This window comes from Castanea sativa, chromosome 7 (genome assembly GCF_040712315.1).
Source record: "Castanea sativa cultivar Marrone di Chiusa Pesio chromosome 7, ASM4071231v1".
Taxonomy (NCBI): Eukaryota; Viridiplantae; Streptophyta; class Magnoliopsida; order Fagales; family Fagaceae; genus Castanea; species Castanea sativa.
In genome coordinates, this window is record NC_134019.1 from 19,320,979 (window position 1) to 19,335,748 (window position 14,770).

General features: G+C 32.2%; 1 protein-coding gene across 1 annotated transcript; it reads left to right on the forward strand.

Moving 5' to 3' along the window:
- The first annotated feature begins 2,402 nt into the window (after positions 1-2,402).
- On the forward strand, positions 2,403-6,343 carry LOC142642608 (2-oxoglutarate-dependent dioxygenase 19-like). The gene is made up of 5 exons (XM_075817002.1): positions 2,403-2,619; positions 3,370-3,654; positions 3,743-3,978; positions 4,507-4,834; positions 6,021-6,343. Exons 2-5 carry the CDS (start codon positions 3,388-3,390, stop codon positions 6,273-6,275), a joined length of 1,086 nt encoding a protein of 361 aa, XP_075673117.1. The 5' UTR covers positions 2,403-2,619; positions 3,370-3,387; the 3' UTR covers positions 6,276-6,343.
- Positions 6,344-14,770: the final 8,427 nt, after the last annotated feature.

Here is a 14,770-nt window from a genome sequence, read left to right on the forward strand (position 1 = left end):
TCAGCACAAATCACAAATCACACCAACAAACCCACACAAATCACAAATCCAGCCATAGCCACGCCACGAAATCCGCGGCGTTCTTGAATCCGATGAAGGCGGTGCCGATGGAGATCGACGGTGAGATGGAGGACTGGGCGAGATGGGTCGGCGGCATGAGACAGTGACGTGGGCGATGAGAATGAGGATCGGCGGTGAAATGGAGGACTGGGAGAGATGGGTCGGCGATGAAGATCGACGATCCAGAAGTTATCGGCGGCGAAGCTCGACGATCCAGAAGTTATTGGCGGCGAGGCTCGACGATCCAGAAGTTATCGGCGGCGAAGCTCGACGATCCAGAAGTTATCGGCGGCGAGGCTCGACGATCCAGACCTTATCGCCGGCGAAGCTCGACGGTTCAGAACTTATCGGCGGCGAAGCAGAGAGTATACGAGGGAGAGAAAAAAAAAAAAAACCAGAGAGAGAGAAGGAAAAATAAACCAGAAAAAAAAAATACGAGGGAGAGAAGGAAAAATGATGAAAGAAGAGAAGCCAGAGAGAACGAAAAAGAAAGGAAGAAAAAATATTTTTTAAAGGATTGAAGAGAGAGAAATTTATTAAAATAATTTTTTTTTTTTTACCTTTGAGCTACAGTACACATCTATCTTTAGATGTGTACTGTAGCTGGAAACAAAAAAAATTTTGCTATAGCTCCATTGCTGGAGCACACATTTTAATGGTTGAGAAGCTAAAATATAGCAATATAGCAATATGCCACCACTGCTGTGAATGCTCTAATATACATATCACACCACCTATATAACTGTTTTTATAAAGAAAGTAGAGCTATAAAGTGGCATAGAACGGTAGAGTTAGGTATCACAGAGGAGGGTAGAGATATAAAGTGCCATATAATTCTAGAAGAGGTGTTTTATTTTTATTTTTATTTTTTATTTATTGCTTTGGCTAATTAGAATTCTAGAAGGAGTGTTTTTCTTTTTTTAATGGATGAATGAATTCTAGAAGGAGTCTTTTTCTTTTTTTAATGGATGAATTCTGGAAGAGTTAGATACCACGACGGACGTTAGAGCTATTAAAGTGGCATAGATTTCTAGAAGGTAGATATCACGTGAGTTTTTTATTTATAAAAATACCTTTTGCTTTTAGGTGAAAAGTAGAAAATTTGGACCTTAAATTTAGCGGATGTGGGGCCGGGTTTGAAAAAAATTGAAGTGAACTACCGTTGGATCCATGTTGCGTTTCACTTTTTTTTTTTTTTTTTTTTTTTGGAGCACGCGTTTTAGGAAAACAAACTGCTACTATTTATGAACAGTAATCGTATTTTTTTGACTTTTTAGCATTTTTTTTGTGAACAGTGTATTTGTGCACTGTTCACAGATCCACAAACTTCATTTTTTATTAAAAATAAGTTTCACAATACTATTCACATATTTAAAAATTATTTTGTTACAGTGTTTTCAGTTTTTAATTTTCAGTTTTCAGCAATAAGTTCTATTCAGACGCATCCTAAATAAATTTGGAGCCATAAACGTAGCTCACCCCTTTTTTTTTTTCTTCAAATTCTAACCAACCGAATAGATTGCAAAATTCAAAAACAAATGTGCAATTTTCAATTCCAATATAAAGATACGATAGGTCAACCATGGAGAAGGTGTGGTGGTACTGTGATAGAGAGGTGAGAATTGAGAAGAAATGACGATCCTAGAAAAGGATTGGACAATATGTGGAGAAGAATTTAAAAAAAAATGGAGAAGAAAATAGGATATCAATAAAATATAAAGATTGATAAGAATAAAAAAGAAAAAGTGAAATTGAAAAAAAAAATTGTTGGGTTTTTTTTTTTTTTGGGGTACTTTACAGTTCAAAAGCCACTTTTAGAAGAATTAGTTAAACACTAAGTGTCCGTTTGACATGATTAATTTTACTAATTTATTTTATTATTTATTTTATTTTTGCTACTATTTTTATGTCTCATGCACTACACTTTTTTGTACTATTTATAACTCTCACTCTACTAATATCATATTTTCACTTGGGTCCGATTAAGCCATATATTTATGGTAAAATTTTTTCAAAAATTAAAAAAATTGTCAATACTTTTTTAATTCCTCAAATTTTTTTTGCTTTTGGCACGCATTAACAAAATCCTTTTTACCTCACACTACATCAAATATTTTTGTTAAAATTTAAAAATAATTTATAACTAATATTATTCAATATTAAATTAACAAATCTTATGCAGAAAAATCCACCCTCCCATATTTTCACCAGCCAATTAGGCTTCAAGCTTTATCATTTTGTCCTTTTTCTCTCTTTCCGATTCCCATTTCTTAATAGGATCTTTTCAGCAAAAAAAGAAATTCCCATCAGGATCTCTATCTATTTTTCACTTCCTTCTTCACCGCTTATTAAAGCCCCCTGCCATGGCCGAATGACTCCACGAACAACCCGCCACTGCCTTGATTCATTTTATCTCTTTCTTGTATTGAAGAAAAGAAGAAGAAAGAGAAACGAATTCAGAGCAACAGCACAGTGAGATTTCTCAATTTTTTGTGAAGAAAGGTGCGACTGTGAGATTGACAAGGGAAAGCAATCAGCAGCTTTACTATTCACGAAAGCGTAAGTGTATGACTGTTTGTACTTTGTACTGTAAGAGTTATTACCCATTTTTTTCACCTTTTTTTTGTTTTGTTTTTGGGAATTGTTAATAAGCCCTTGCAGTTTTTGTTGAGGATCTATGATTCTATGTAATAATAAAAAATAAAGATAAATAGAAGAAAAAAATATATAAAAGTATTTATAAAACTGAAAAAATAACATAAAACAGAAAAAAAAAAATCGTAAAGAAAAAGTCAAAAAAGTTGTTCATTCAAACTTTTTTTTTATTTTTAACCTATACAAATTTAGAAGTACAGTGTGACATGTGAGGTGTGAACAGAAAAATGCAAAATGTTGGAACTTGTAATACCGTCCCTTCTAGGCTTTTTCTTATTATATTTTCAACTGCCGCTCGGCAATCTTATTGGTATATGATAATAATGCAGTAAAATAATGCTACTATGCTACAGATAATTTTTTTTTTAGATACAAATTTACGAACCGCTGGTGCCTAATTATTAATAAATAAAAAATAATATTAATGATAAATTTAAATGAGAATCACTAAAAAAAATGTCACAATAATAATTTATAAAATTGTCATAAAATGGTTTACAGTTATAAAATAATTTAAGTCCCACCAAATATGGGGAGAAACGTTCAAAACGAGGTGTATTTTTTCCTAGTATATATAAACGTGATTATAGCTTGTAGGTAACACAACAATATTGTCACATTTACTCGGTTATCTCTCTCTGTCTCTGTTTCTAGTGTTCTTGTTTCTCCTCAATGGCTTCAGCAATGTCCATGAAGGCATCACCTGTTCATCCACCAAAGATTACAACCGTGAAAGCACTAGTTGAATCAACTGGCTCCTCCTCCATCCCTTCGTTTTACAACTTCACCCCTTATCTCCGTGATGAACCAATAGCCGGTGATGCAGAAGATACAGTCCCCATTATCGACATCTCTCTTCTTGTTTCTGGTACTCCTGAGCAACAGTCCCAAATCATCCATCAACTCAGCAAAGCCTGCTCAGACTGGGGCTGCTTCATGGTACAGTTTATCTTATCTGTTTTGAGCTTTCATTTTTAGGTGTCTATAGTTTTTGCATGTTACTGAGATTTGATGAGGGTCTTATTAGGTGATTAATCATGATGTGACGGAGAGTCTGACGAAGGCAATGATAGCTTCGTTTCAAGAATTTTTCGACTTGCCAGAGGAGGAGAAGAAAGAGTATCAAGGAAACCATGTCATGGATCCAATCAGGTGTGGTACCGGCTTTAATCCTTCAATGGATAAAGCAAACTATTGGAGAGATTTTCTCAAGTGCTTCACCCATCCTGAATTTCATACACCCAACAAACCAGCCGGGTTCAGGTACGTTTCTTTTCATTTCAGATTTAACCTCCTAAATCATACCACATATCACATATTATGAATAAAAAATCAAGTTCTAAAGTATTAAGGATGTGTTACGATTCTAATGTTCCAAGTTGTTTAAGTGTTAGCTTATATATATATATATATATAAACTTTTGACCACATTTTCATTGCAAGTAGGTTTTTAAAAGTAAGTTTCATCCGTGAGTTTGTAATATTTAGTATCAGACTCAACTCACATGATGAATATATAGGTTGGAGTGTTCCACATTGCTTAAGTGTAAATTTGAACATATGTATATAAGTTTTTGAGCACTCTCTCGTTGCAAGAGTTTTCAAGGGTGAATTCTAGTTATGAGTTTGTATACATCAATACATGCAATTTGTTCAATCTACTTAAACTAAGAATTTTTCTTCTTTTAATTATGATATATTTATTTTTCAATTAAAATGTCAATATTAAGAATCAGGTCATGGCCCACGCAATTCATAATGAATGGTTTATATATGTTTTTGTTGACACAGTGAGATTGCATTGGAGTTCAGCAAAAGAAACCGGGAAGTAGTAACAGTATTACTGAAAGCTATTTCAAAGAGCTTGGGGTTAGAAGAGAGTTACATAAACAAGGCAGCCAATTTCGAGTTGGGTTTACAATTGCTCGCTGCTAACTATTATCCAGCTTGTCCAGAGCCAGAAAAAGCAATTGGCATCCCCGCTCACTATGACCATGGTCTGTTAACCACTTTGGTAAATAATGGGGTCTCTGGCCTTCAAGTAAAGCATAAAGAAAAATGGTTTAATGTCAATATCCCTGCCAATGTACTCTTTGTTCAAGTTGCTGATCACTTGGAGGTACATTTTGTCATGCTTCTTGAACTCCATTTTTACTTGGCCCCATGTGTTATTCATCTTCTCATTATCTTTCTCAATTACTTTTTTTTATTAAGCAACTATGCCAGCTAAAGTTAACTAGTAAGATCGGTCTGATACAATATTAGGTCTAAGGTGATAACACATTAATTGTCATTCACACACACACGCATATATTTTATCCTTGAATTTTTTAAAACAGAGGGGTGGGATGAGTAATTTTAATCTTCCGTTTATGAGGTTGGTTCAATTTTGTTACTTAAATTTGAGCACTCGTAAATATGTGGTTGGTTAGATTTTAGTCTCATAAATATGAGTTACTTCAACATTCCACTAGCCGCGTAAGTAGAAAAAAAAAAAAAAAAAAAAGAAGAAGAAGAAGAAGAAGAAGAAGAAGAGAGAGACAAAATTGTTCACTTTGTATAATTTCAAAGATGAAATAAAAACCCTTTAAATTTGAAGGATTACATGATCAAACTTACGCCGAATTTTGTAATGGAAATTGGAAATTACCCAACACTTATTTAAGATAAATGTGACACGTGACATGTGTGAATAAGTTTAAAGGCAAGAGAGAAAAATAGTGCTTTGATGTTGACTTGTTAACAAATGTTGCTGTGTGTGTGCGTGAGAGGGAGAAAGAGAGTTTTTTTTTTTTTTTTGTGAGGACTAAGAACACACAAAATTAAAATTATATGGTTTTCTTCCATTTGGGACATAAAGCAATTGTCTAAATACCCGAAAGGAAGAATTAACCGTGTTTAGTAGCTTAAATGGCCAAAATGAAGAAAAAAAGGCCGTTGGTGGTGGGAATGGGGCAAGTACCAAACATACATATTAGGGTTGACCTTTCTCAATAAACAAAAATTATGAAAATATCTTTGATTTGGGGAATTACATAGTTGCCTAAATGGCCAAAATGAAGAACTAACACTATAAATAAATTAAAAATAGGTAAATAATCGTAACAGTGAAGCGAATACACAAATGAGGGTTGATCATTTTTATTTCTTTATATGTGTGTGTAATTATATAGATTTTTATTAAAATATCATTGGTTTTATGCTTTTCACTTATCATGTTCTTGACATATGTATATTTAACTAAATGAACATTTTTTTTTTTTTTGTATTAATCAAAGTTTTCTGAATATAATGTTTCCTACAAGATTTTGAGCAATGGCAAGTACAAGAGTATTGCACACCGGGCACTTGTGAATAACAAAGCTACAAGGATGTCCATAGCACTGGCACATGGACCAGCACTAGACACAGTAATGAGGCCAGCACCAGAGTTAGTTGGCAATGAAAGTGATCAACCTGCATATGTTGAAATGACGTATAGAGAATTTTTGGAATTGCAGCAAACTGGGAGGCTGAGTTCTAAATTTCGATCAGATACTGAACAAAGCAAAGCAGTCTAAGCTAGTTGATTGGTTTACAAAGCCAATTTCTCAATTTAGTGTTTGATAATAATAATGAATAAATGTTCGCAAATTTGGTTTAATTTCAAATTTTAAATTTGAGAGCTAAAAATTCAACTTAGACCAAATTTAAGATTTTCAGCCATGTAGTTCTCATGTTTGTTGAATTTAATATTTAGTAATAAATTTTATTGCCTTGTTGCCATCTATGCTACAGTTACCATGTAATAAATGTCATATTTAGTTTACCAACAATCCTTTATTTTCAAACCTACATACATAATTCTTATTAATGCATTTATCTACAATACCTTATATTAGCATCTCTTTTTCAACATTATAGACTAGATAGTATTAATACTACAAATTTTACCGCATTATATGGAATATTGTAATAAGAAATCTCTTTAGGAATGTCCTGATGTTATTCTTAATTGCTATTGTAATCCAAGAGATACTTGCTTTGAAAACTTAGAAAATGCTAAAGATATTACAAATTTCACTAAAAAAAGGTTTATATATTTATGTGATAGTGAATGTGATTAGTGTGCACTACTTCAACAATATATAAAAAAACAAGTTTTTACACTCTTACTGTCAGGAACTAAAGATACTTCAAATTTCACCAAAAAAAAAAAGGCTCTAAATTATGTGACAGTGAATGTGATTAGTGTGAACTACTTAAACAATATATAAATAACAAGTTATTATACTCTTACTATTAGGAATTAAAGATACTACAAATTTCACTAAAAAACAAGGCTAAGATTTTATGTGACAGTGAAGGTGATTAGTGTGCACTACTTCAACAACATATAAATAACAAGTTTTTATACTCTTACTATTATGAACTAAAGATACTACGAATTTCGCTAAAAAAATGCTATAAATTTATGTGATAGTGAATGTGATTAGTGCGCACTACTTCAACAATATATAAATAACAAGTTTTTATACTCTTACTGTAAGGAAATGGTGATGGGTAGGAATTATAGGGAAATTGACTTAATTAGAGGTAGTCACATTCTATAGAGAAATATTGAGAGAGTGAGGGAAAATGCACTAAGTAATCAATTTTTTTTCTTTTTTGATATAATTTCAAATGGTGATAGGGAACCTATGGCGTCCGCTTATGTGATTTTTGCTCTTTATCATTAAACTAAGACATCAATCAGTTTTTGTTGTAGGCGGGGATTGAATCTCAGATCTCTTATTCAACCTTTAGAGACTTTTCCAATTGAGCTAATTGAAACCCACAACTAAGCAATCAATTGGTTTATTTTTCAATGAATGAAAATGCGATTACAAGTAAGTCTTTATAGAATCATAAAACTATTCTATTAACTCACATGGCCTTCTCCTCTCTCCCCATGTGTGTGTGTGTCTATGTATTAAAAATACTTAGTATTCTAAAAAAAATGGTTCTATTATTTCTCATGTGCATTAATAATTCCAACTTGTGTTAAATGTGATTAACATGATCGAAATTGTAACTAACTAACCAACGAACTAACTAAATGCAACATGACGACAATTATTATTTGATTTCTGATACTTTTTTAACATCTATTTTCATATGTTAAAATATGGACATTCTCACATTAATTATGGACATGATAAAAAATAATGGTTGCAATTGTAAACAAGGTGTAAAAGGATATTGTCCCATTAATAAATGTTAACATATTTATTAGTGTTACTACAATTTTTAAGGTTTATGTAATAAAATTTATAGTATCCTTGTCATTACTTTAATAATTTTTAATAAAATAAACTCTCTCTCTCTATATATATATTATTGTGTCATGGACTCATGGCTATACTCATTAAATTGTACTTTATAATTGATACAATTACTACAAGAAAAAAGAAAAAAAAACTCTATTGCAATGGAATTTTTTGTTGCAATAGACTTCAAATTGTTGCAATAAACCTCTACTGCAACGAAAAAATTTCGTTGCCCACTAAATAAACCCTAAATCAATAGTTTGGTTGACTTTTACAGTTAGAAACTACAACTTCACGCAAATATTGAAATGTCAAAATTGGTTGAGGTTCCAAACTCCATACATGCTTAAGCTTCGGAAGATTGAATAACCTCAGGACTCTCAACTGAGTGGATACTGTATCACATATTTCATCAACATTTACCCATCTAATGTCAAATACCTCTTCTACCGAATTGCAACCCCTTATCTACAATTGTTTAAGATTTTGGAGTCTTCTCAACATATGTTCTTATTTATTGTTTGAATGTAATCTAGCTGTTGTGCGAGTATTGTGGGGGTATCAGTCCAAAATTTAGAAGGATTTGCAAAGAGGACCTTGTTCAGAATGATGTGCATCTGGTTGAGAAGATATGTTATATAGATTAATTTTAAACAAAATCAAAAGTAGATGTGGTTTTAATGTGTGTATATATATTTATATATTTGATCCTTATTAATGTGATGTTATTAATTGTTTATAATGCTACGACCGTGGAAAATGCACTAGTGTGGTTACCATTTTGAGACAGATAGGGGTGTTGTTGAAAAATGGTGTTGAGACTGTTGTGATGGTTCTTGACATCGATGGCATGATGCTCATTGCTAATCAGTTTGATACTAAATTTTCCTAGACAGCCAAAAGTCAGGTAAATCTCTCTTAATTCTTCTGGACTAGGGAGCTTAAAAAATTTAAGCCTCTGTACTGTATTTCTGTATTTAAATATTCATGGGTTGTTGTATTGTCTATTTTCAGGTTACTGGAGCATGTTCAATTCCTTTCAAGATTGAACCAAGACAGCCACAAGATGTGATGCCTCAGCATGGTGTAAGGAAGGTGATGATGGGATGCATGGATACTATTGTATGGGTACAGTTCACCGCATTTCATGCAGTGTTAAGAGCATGTAATATGTTTACCACTTGCTCTGTCATCTTTCTTTCTATTCAAGTTTATTTGATCTTTTACTATGTAGGGAAATGCACTAAGCAATCAAATTTTTTCTTTTTTGATAGAATTATAACCTATGGCGTCCGCTTATGTGATTTTTGCTCTTTATTATCAAACCAAAATACCAATCAGTTTTTGTTGTAGGCAATGATTAAATCTTAGATCTCTTATTTAACTATTAAAGACTTTATCAGTTGAGCTAATTGAAACCCACCACTAAGCAATCAATTGGTTTATTCTCAATGAATGAAAATGTGATTACAAATAAGTCTTTATAGAATCATAAAACTATTTTATTGACTCACATGGCCTTCTCCCCTCTCCCCGTGTCTGTGTGTTAAAAATACTTAGTATTCTAAAAAAAAAATGGTTCTATTATTTCTCATGTGCATTAATAATTTCAACTTGTGTTAAATGTGATTAACATGATCGAAATTGTAACTAACTAAATGCAACATTACAACAATTATTATCCAATTTCTAATACTATTTTGACATCTCTTTTCATATGTTAAAATGTGGACATTCCCACATTAATTATGGACATTATAAAAAATAATGGTTGTAATTGTAAACAAAGTGTAAAAGGATATTGTCCCATTAATAAATGTTGACATATTTATTAGTGGCACTACAATTTTTAAGGTTTATGTAATAAAATTTATAGTATCCTTATCGTCACTTTAATATTTTTTAATAAAATAACCTCCCCCCCCCCTCTCTCTCTCTCTCTCTCTCTCTCTCTCTCTCTCTCTCTATATATATATATATATATATATATATATAATTGTGTCATGGATTCATGGCTATACTCATTAAATTGTACTTTGTAATTGATACAATTACTACAAGGGACTTCAAATTGTTGCAATAAACCTCTATTGCAATGAAAAATTTTCGTTGCCCACTTCACGCAACCTAAATAAACCCTAAATTAATCAAATAATTGATGATTTGAAACCCTAAATTACAAAATAAATTGCAATTAGTGAGTGAGTGTGTGTGCCATTGAATTGACAATTAGGTAACCGAAAATCAAAATCAATCAATGGAAGAGGAAGAAGAAAAGGAATTTGTGAAATGGAGAGATGGAAATTGATTTGATTACCTTCTCCGAGTGAATGGTGCGAATGGCATCTCTGTCTGAAGTGGAAGAGGAAGAAGACGAAGAAGAAGATAAAGATCAACGGTTACAGCCTTTGGTGGTGGTGGTAACGGTGGAGGAGCACCTAAGAATTAGCCTGATGGAGGAGGTGGTGGTTGCTAGGTGAAAGAGGTGCCTTAATGGTTGCGACGTCGTTAGGCTCCACAGTCTTAGTGCCTCCATTACTTTGCCTTTGTTTTCTTGCCTTGATTTCTTCTTCTTCTTCCATGGCAAACTCAGATTTCGATTTTGTGAAAAATATTGGATTGAGAGAATATCAAAGAAGAATAGGAATTTTTTTAATAATGGGTAATGAAAAATTGGTGGAAATAAAAAGGCAGGAGGATTAGTCTATTGCAACAAAGTTTTTGTAAGTTATTCCAACAAATACAAATTTGTTGCAATATATTAGTATTTTTAAGTCTTTATTACAACAAATAGTAAAATAAGCATATATTTATGTTTATTGTTACTATAATCTCTTTTTGTTGCATTAAATTTGTTGTAAAATAGCTTTTCTCTTGTAGTGAATGGTAATACGTGTAGTTAGGTGATTCATTTAATTAGTTGCATTGCTATTGATCACTGCTTAAGCAAACATTGCTATCAGATAATAGTTCAAAAGGCACAATTGATAGTTCACAAGTAAACCAATTAGGTAATCATCAGGGGTGGCTCTACATGTATCTTTAGCAGGGTGGTCGATACCATACCGGCCAGTACATACCGTACCGGCTAGTGCACCGGTACCGGTATACTTCTATTTTGTACCGAAAAAAATACCGGCTGTACCGGCAAATTCCGGGCATACCGGAAAATTCCTGCCATACCAGCCGTACCGGACCGAAACACAAAATGCTTTTTTTTTTGTGGTAATTGTGGTAGTTTTTGTCTCTAAAGTAATCAATAATGAAAGTATTTTGTAGATAATTTCATTATTTCACCTAACCTTTGATCTCTCCAATTCTTTTACTTAATTTGGATTTGGTGTTTGAATTAAGAGTCTCATTTTCTTCTTTTTTAATTGTTTTACCTGCATCAATTCTAATCTCCAGTTGATCTTTAGGTTGCTGTATCAATCAATACACAATAGTTGAAATGGAAGGTATTTATGAAACTAAAAGTTGGAGAGTCTGTGTGTGTATGTGTGTGTAAATAGAGATTTGTGTGTGTGTGTGTGTGTGTGTATATATTGGTAAACCCAAAATGGTACACCGGTATCCGAAATATGTCGTACCGGTGGCCAAACTGGTACAGCTTCCAGTACGGTATTGACTTCCTTGATCTTTGGAGTGGTTATGGGACTACCCTGACTTGCCAAAAAATGTATATACATACTTGCAATATATATATATACACACACACACGCACACAAACTAAACTAAACTAAACTATTTTGACCATCCTAACAAAAATATTGACTCAATAAAAATAAGAATAATGCTACCTTCACAAAATTTTGACAATAATTTCATAACAAATATTATGTAATAAGGGGAAATTGGTTACTAATTCTAATTTGGGTGAAATATTGACATCAGTTTTTAAACCACTAATAGCAAATTGTTGTATAAGATTTGTTTTAAAAATGTTGTAGATGTAGCATTACTCGAAAAATAATTATAGGCCCTCAAGAAAAATATTGTAGTTATGAGTTCTCTTTAATAGTGCCGGTAATTATACTCTTTTTGGCTTTCCAGTGGCAATATTTTTGCTTTTCTTATCTACTCAGTTCACAATTGTAGCTAACATCATCCTTTTTTTTTTCTATTTTTTTTTTTTCTATTCTCTATTATCACTTCAATTCTCTTACTTTATTACTGAAAGCTCAATTAGTGTGAAAACACTAATGTTTGTTTAGACCTCCAATTTTAAATTACGGCTTAATTGCTTTTATTCTAACTTATCAAAGTGTGGAACAAGAGTAAATGAAACGCAATAAACCGGAACACTACTCTAAGCCATAAGCAAGTACAATAAGTGATAAAATCTAAAGCTTAAAAAGTAGAGAAGAGAGATGCAAATATAAGATAACACCGAGACGTGTTATCGAAGAAAAAATCAAAGTACTTGGCAAAAAACTTCGCTGCGGCCCTCCAAGCCGAAATCAACCCACTATTGAATAAGTTGGAGTACATGAATATCAAAAAAACCCTCCAAGCCTAATCTACCCAATGTACTTGAACCCTCCAAGCTCTTGCTACCTACGGACTTCTTGGAGCCTTGTCTTCACTAGTTATCAAGATCCCACAATTCTGCCCGATTGCATCTGCCGCTCAATGACTTCTTCCAATGCTTCCCATAAGCACCAAAACTTCTCTCAACTCTTAGAATGGGTGATGTAAGTGTTTGGGCTAAGAACCTCTCAAGGACGTGTAGATGGAGATGTGAGAGTAAATGGAAATTCTAGAGAAATGATATAGAGGATTGTGAGTAAACAATTTCTAACTCTTAAGTGTTTGGCTAGGATTTTTTCTCTCAAAAGTTTCTTCTCAGTACTCCTTCTTCTACTTACATTTCGTGGGTAATGAAAGTTTATATAGTGTTGGTAAAGAATGGGAAAAGGCACACTAAAAAATAATTAGTCAAAGAGTTTTGATGGTCCCTCGCGACTTAGCCCAAGTCATGAATGAATCGTGAAATCCAGTCTATCAAGAACTCTTCAAATTCCAACATGTGCTTCTCACGTGGATTGTTTGCATGTCAGCAATTGCGAGCAAGGCGAAATCCACATCTTCACAAACTCTTCACCAAACTCTCACACATAGCTCTTACATTAAATCCCACAAACATACAGGGAAATGATTGAGTAGAATTAGAATCAAAGTTGACACGGAATTAAAGTCAACATAAAACATAGATGTAAATCAAAACTTTACAATTAACCTTATCTTAGTATTCTCAATTCTCACTTTATCTCTTATCAATCATTTTTTTTTTCTATTTTGTTTGATGCGGGATGTGGAAGCTCCAAGAAGCAAAACAAGTCTACCTCTAGAAAACAAGAAATAAAATATGTTTGCTTCTATAAAGAATCTCAAATCCACGAAGGTTCCTTGAATCCACAAGGAGAAAGGGTCTGGAATCCACTAAAAAATAGAAAGAAAAAGGTTTAAATTTCATTGATTGAATAATTTTTTAAAAACGTGTACAGACTTAAGAGCTTATTTAAGGGCTCCGTAAAATTTAACTGACAATAAAATATATTCTAAAATAATTTTTAATTAATACCTAACCATAATAGGAACCAAATTTGACCTAAAAAGAACCTAAAAACAAGGAAATAATAACCCCAAACCTAAAACAACGAAAATTACAAATTAAATACCAAAATTAATAAATTACACTAATTAAATAGGAAATTGTGTCCTACATCATTGTTAGTAGAAAAAAATGGTAACACTTCATGTATTTTTGCTTTTTTTTTTTGGTGATATTAATAGATTCAAGTTATTTCTTTATTAAATTTTGTATAATTTAAGTTTTTTAGTGATCATTCTAAAAATAATTCTTGGAGCAGCTACGGGTAATCGTTCATAAGTATGAGAACAAATAAGTAAGACTTTTTTTTGATAATCAAACAAGTAAGACTTAAAAAGAGTGAGCTTTGTTTCTTTTCTACTTTTTTATGGTTGCTCATATATCATTACTAGAACCATTGTGTCAATGTACAGACCTTTATCTCAATGAACAATGGTAAAAGTGTTAATAATTCAGCAAAAAAAAAAATGGTAAAAGTATTAATCACTTTTATGTGTGTGAGAAGAATCTGAGTGGTGAGAAACATGCAGTCAAGTGATGTTATGTTATGACTCCTCACGTCAGATTTAAAAAATAAAAAATAAAGGTATCAAATATAATTTTGCTTCACACAATTTTAGGTAACTTTTATTAGCCTTTTTACTTGATGCTGATATATTATATTTTCACAAAATTTCGAATAGTTTCCAATAATTTAGACCTCCCTGTGCACCCATAGCTCGTACATAGCCATATGAAAAGCATCGAATTTGATTGGAGGTGAATTCCATTTAAAGTGCTTCTGCACCTGATTCACAATGGAAAAAAAATAAATAAATAAGCAATTTGTAATCGTAGGTCTAAAACATTTATTAGGAAAATATATATTTCCAACGTTGTGATGAAGCATTTTCCTGATCAAACTTCCTCAAGAGATGAACACTTGAAACTCACATTACTCTTTTCTTCCCTTCTCTTTTATTTTTTAATTTTTTATTTTAAAAAATAAATATATATATATATAAATATATATATATATATATATATATATATATATATATCTAAAATAGAAATTCTACTTTAACCTAATTTAAGTATATGTATTTGAAACTCTCTCCTATAAACTTGAACTTCAACTCTTACCCTCCACTCCATAAAAACTTGTACTTGTGAA

What these genes read in the sequence shown, in the direction of transcription:
- LOC142642608 (XM_075817002.1), top strand. Translation starts at nt 3,388, where the DNA reads ATGGCTTCAGCAATGTCCATGAAGGCATCACCTGTTCATCCACCAAAG. An exon ending in CAGACTGGGGCTGCTTCATG is followed by an intron (nt 3,655 to 3,742) that starts GTACAGTTTATC and finishes GGGTCTTATTAG; the next exon opens with GTGATTAATCATGATGTGAC. An exon ending in AAGTTGCTGATCACTTGGAG is followed by an intron (nt 4,835 to 6,020) that starts GTACATTTTGTC and finishes GTTTCCTACAAG; the next exon opens with ATTTTGAGCAATGGCAAGTA.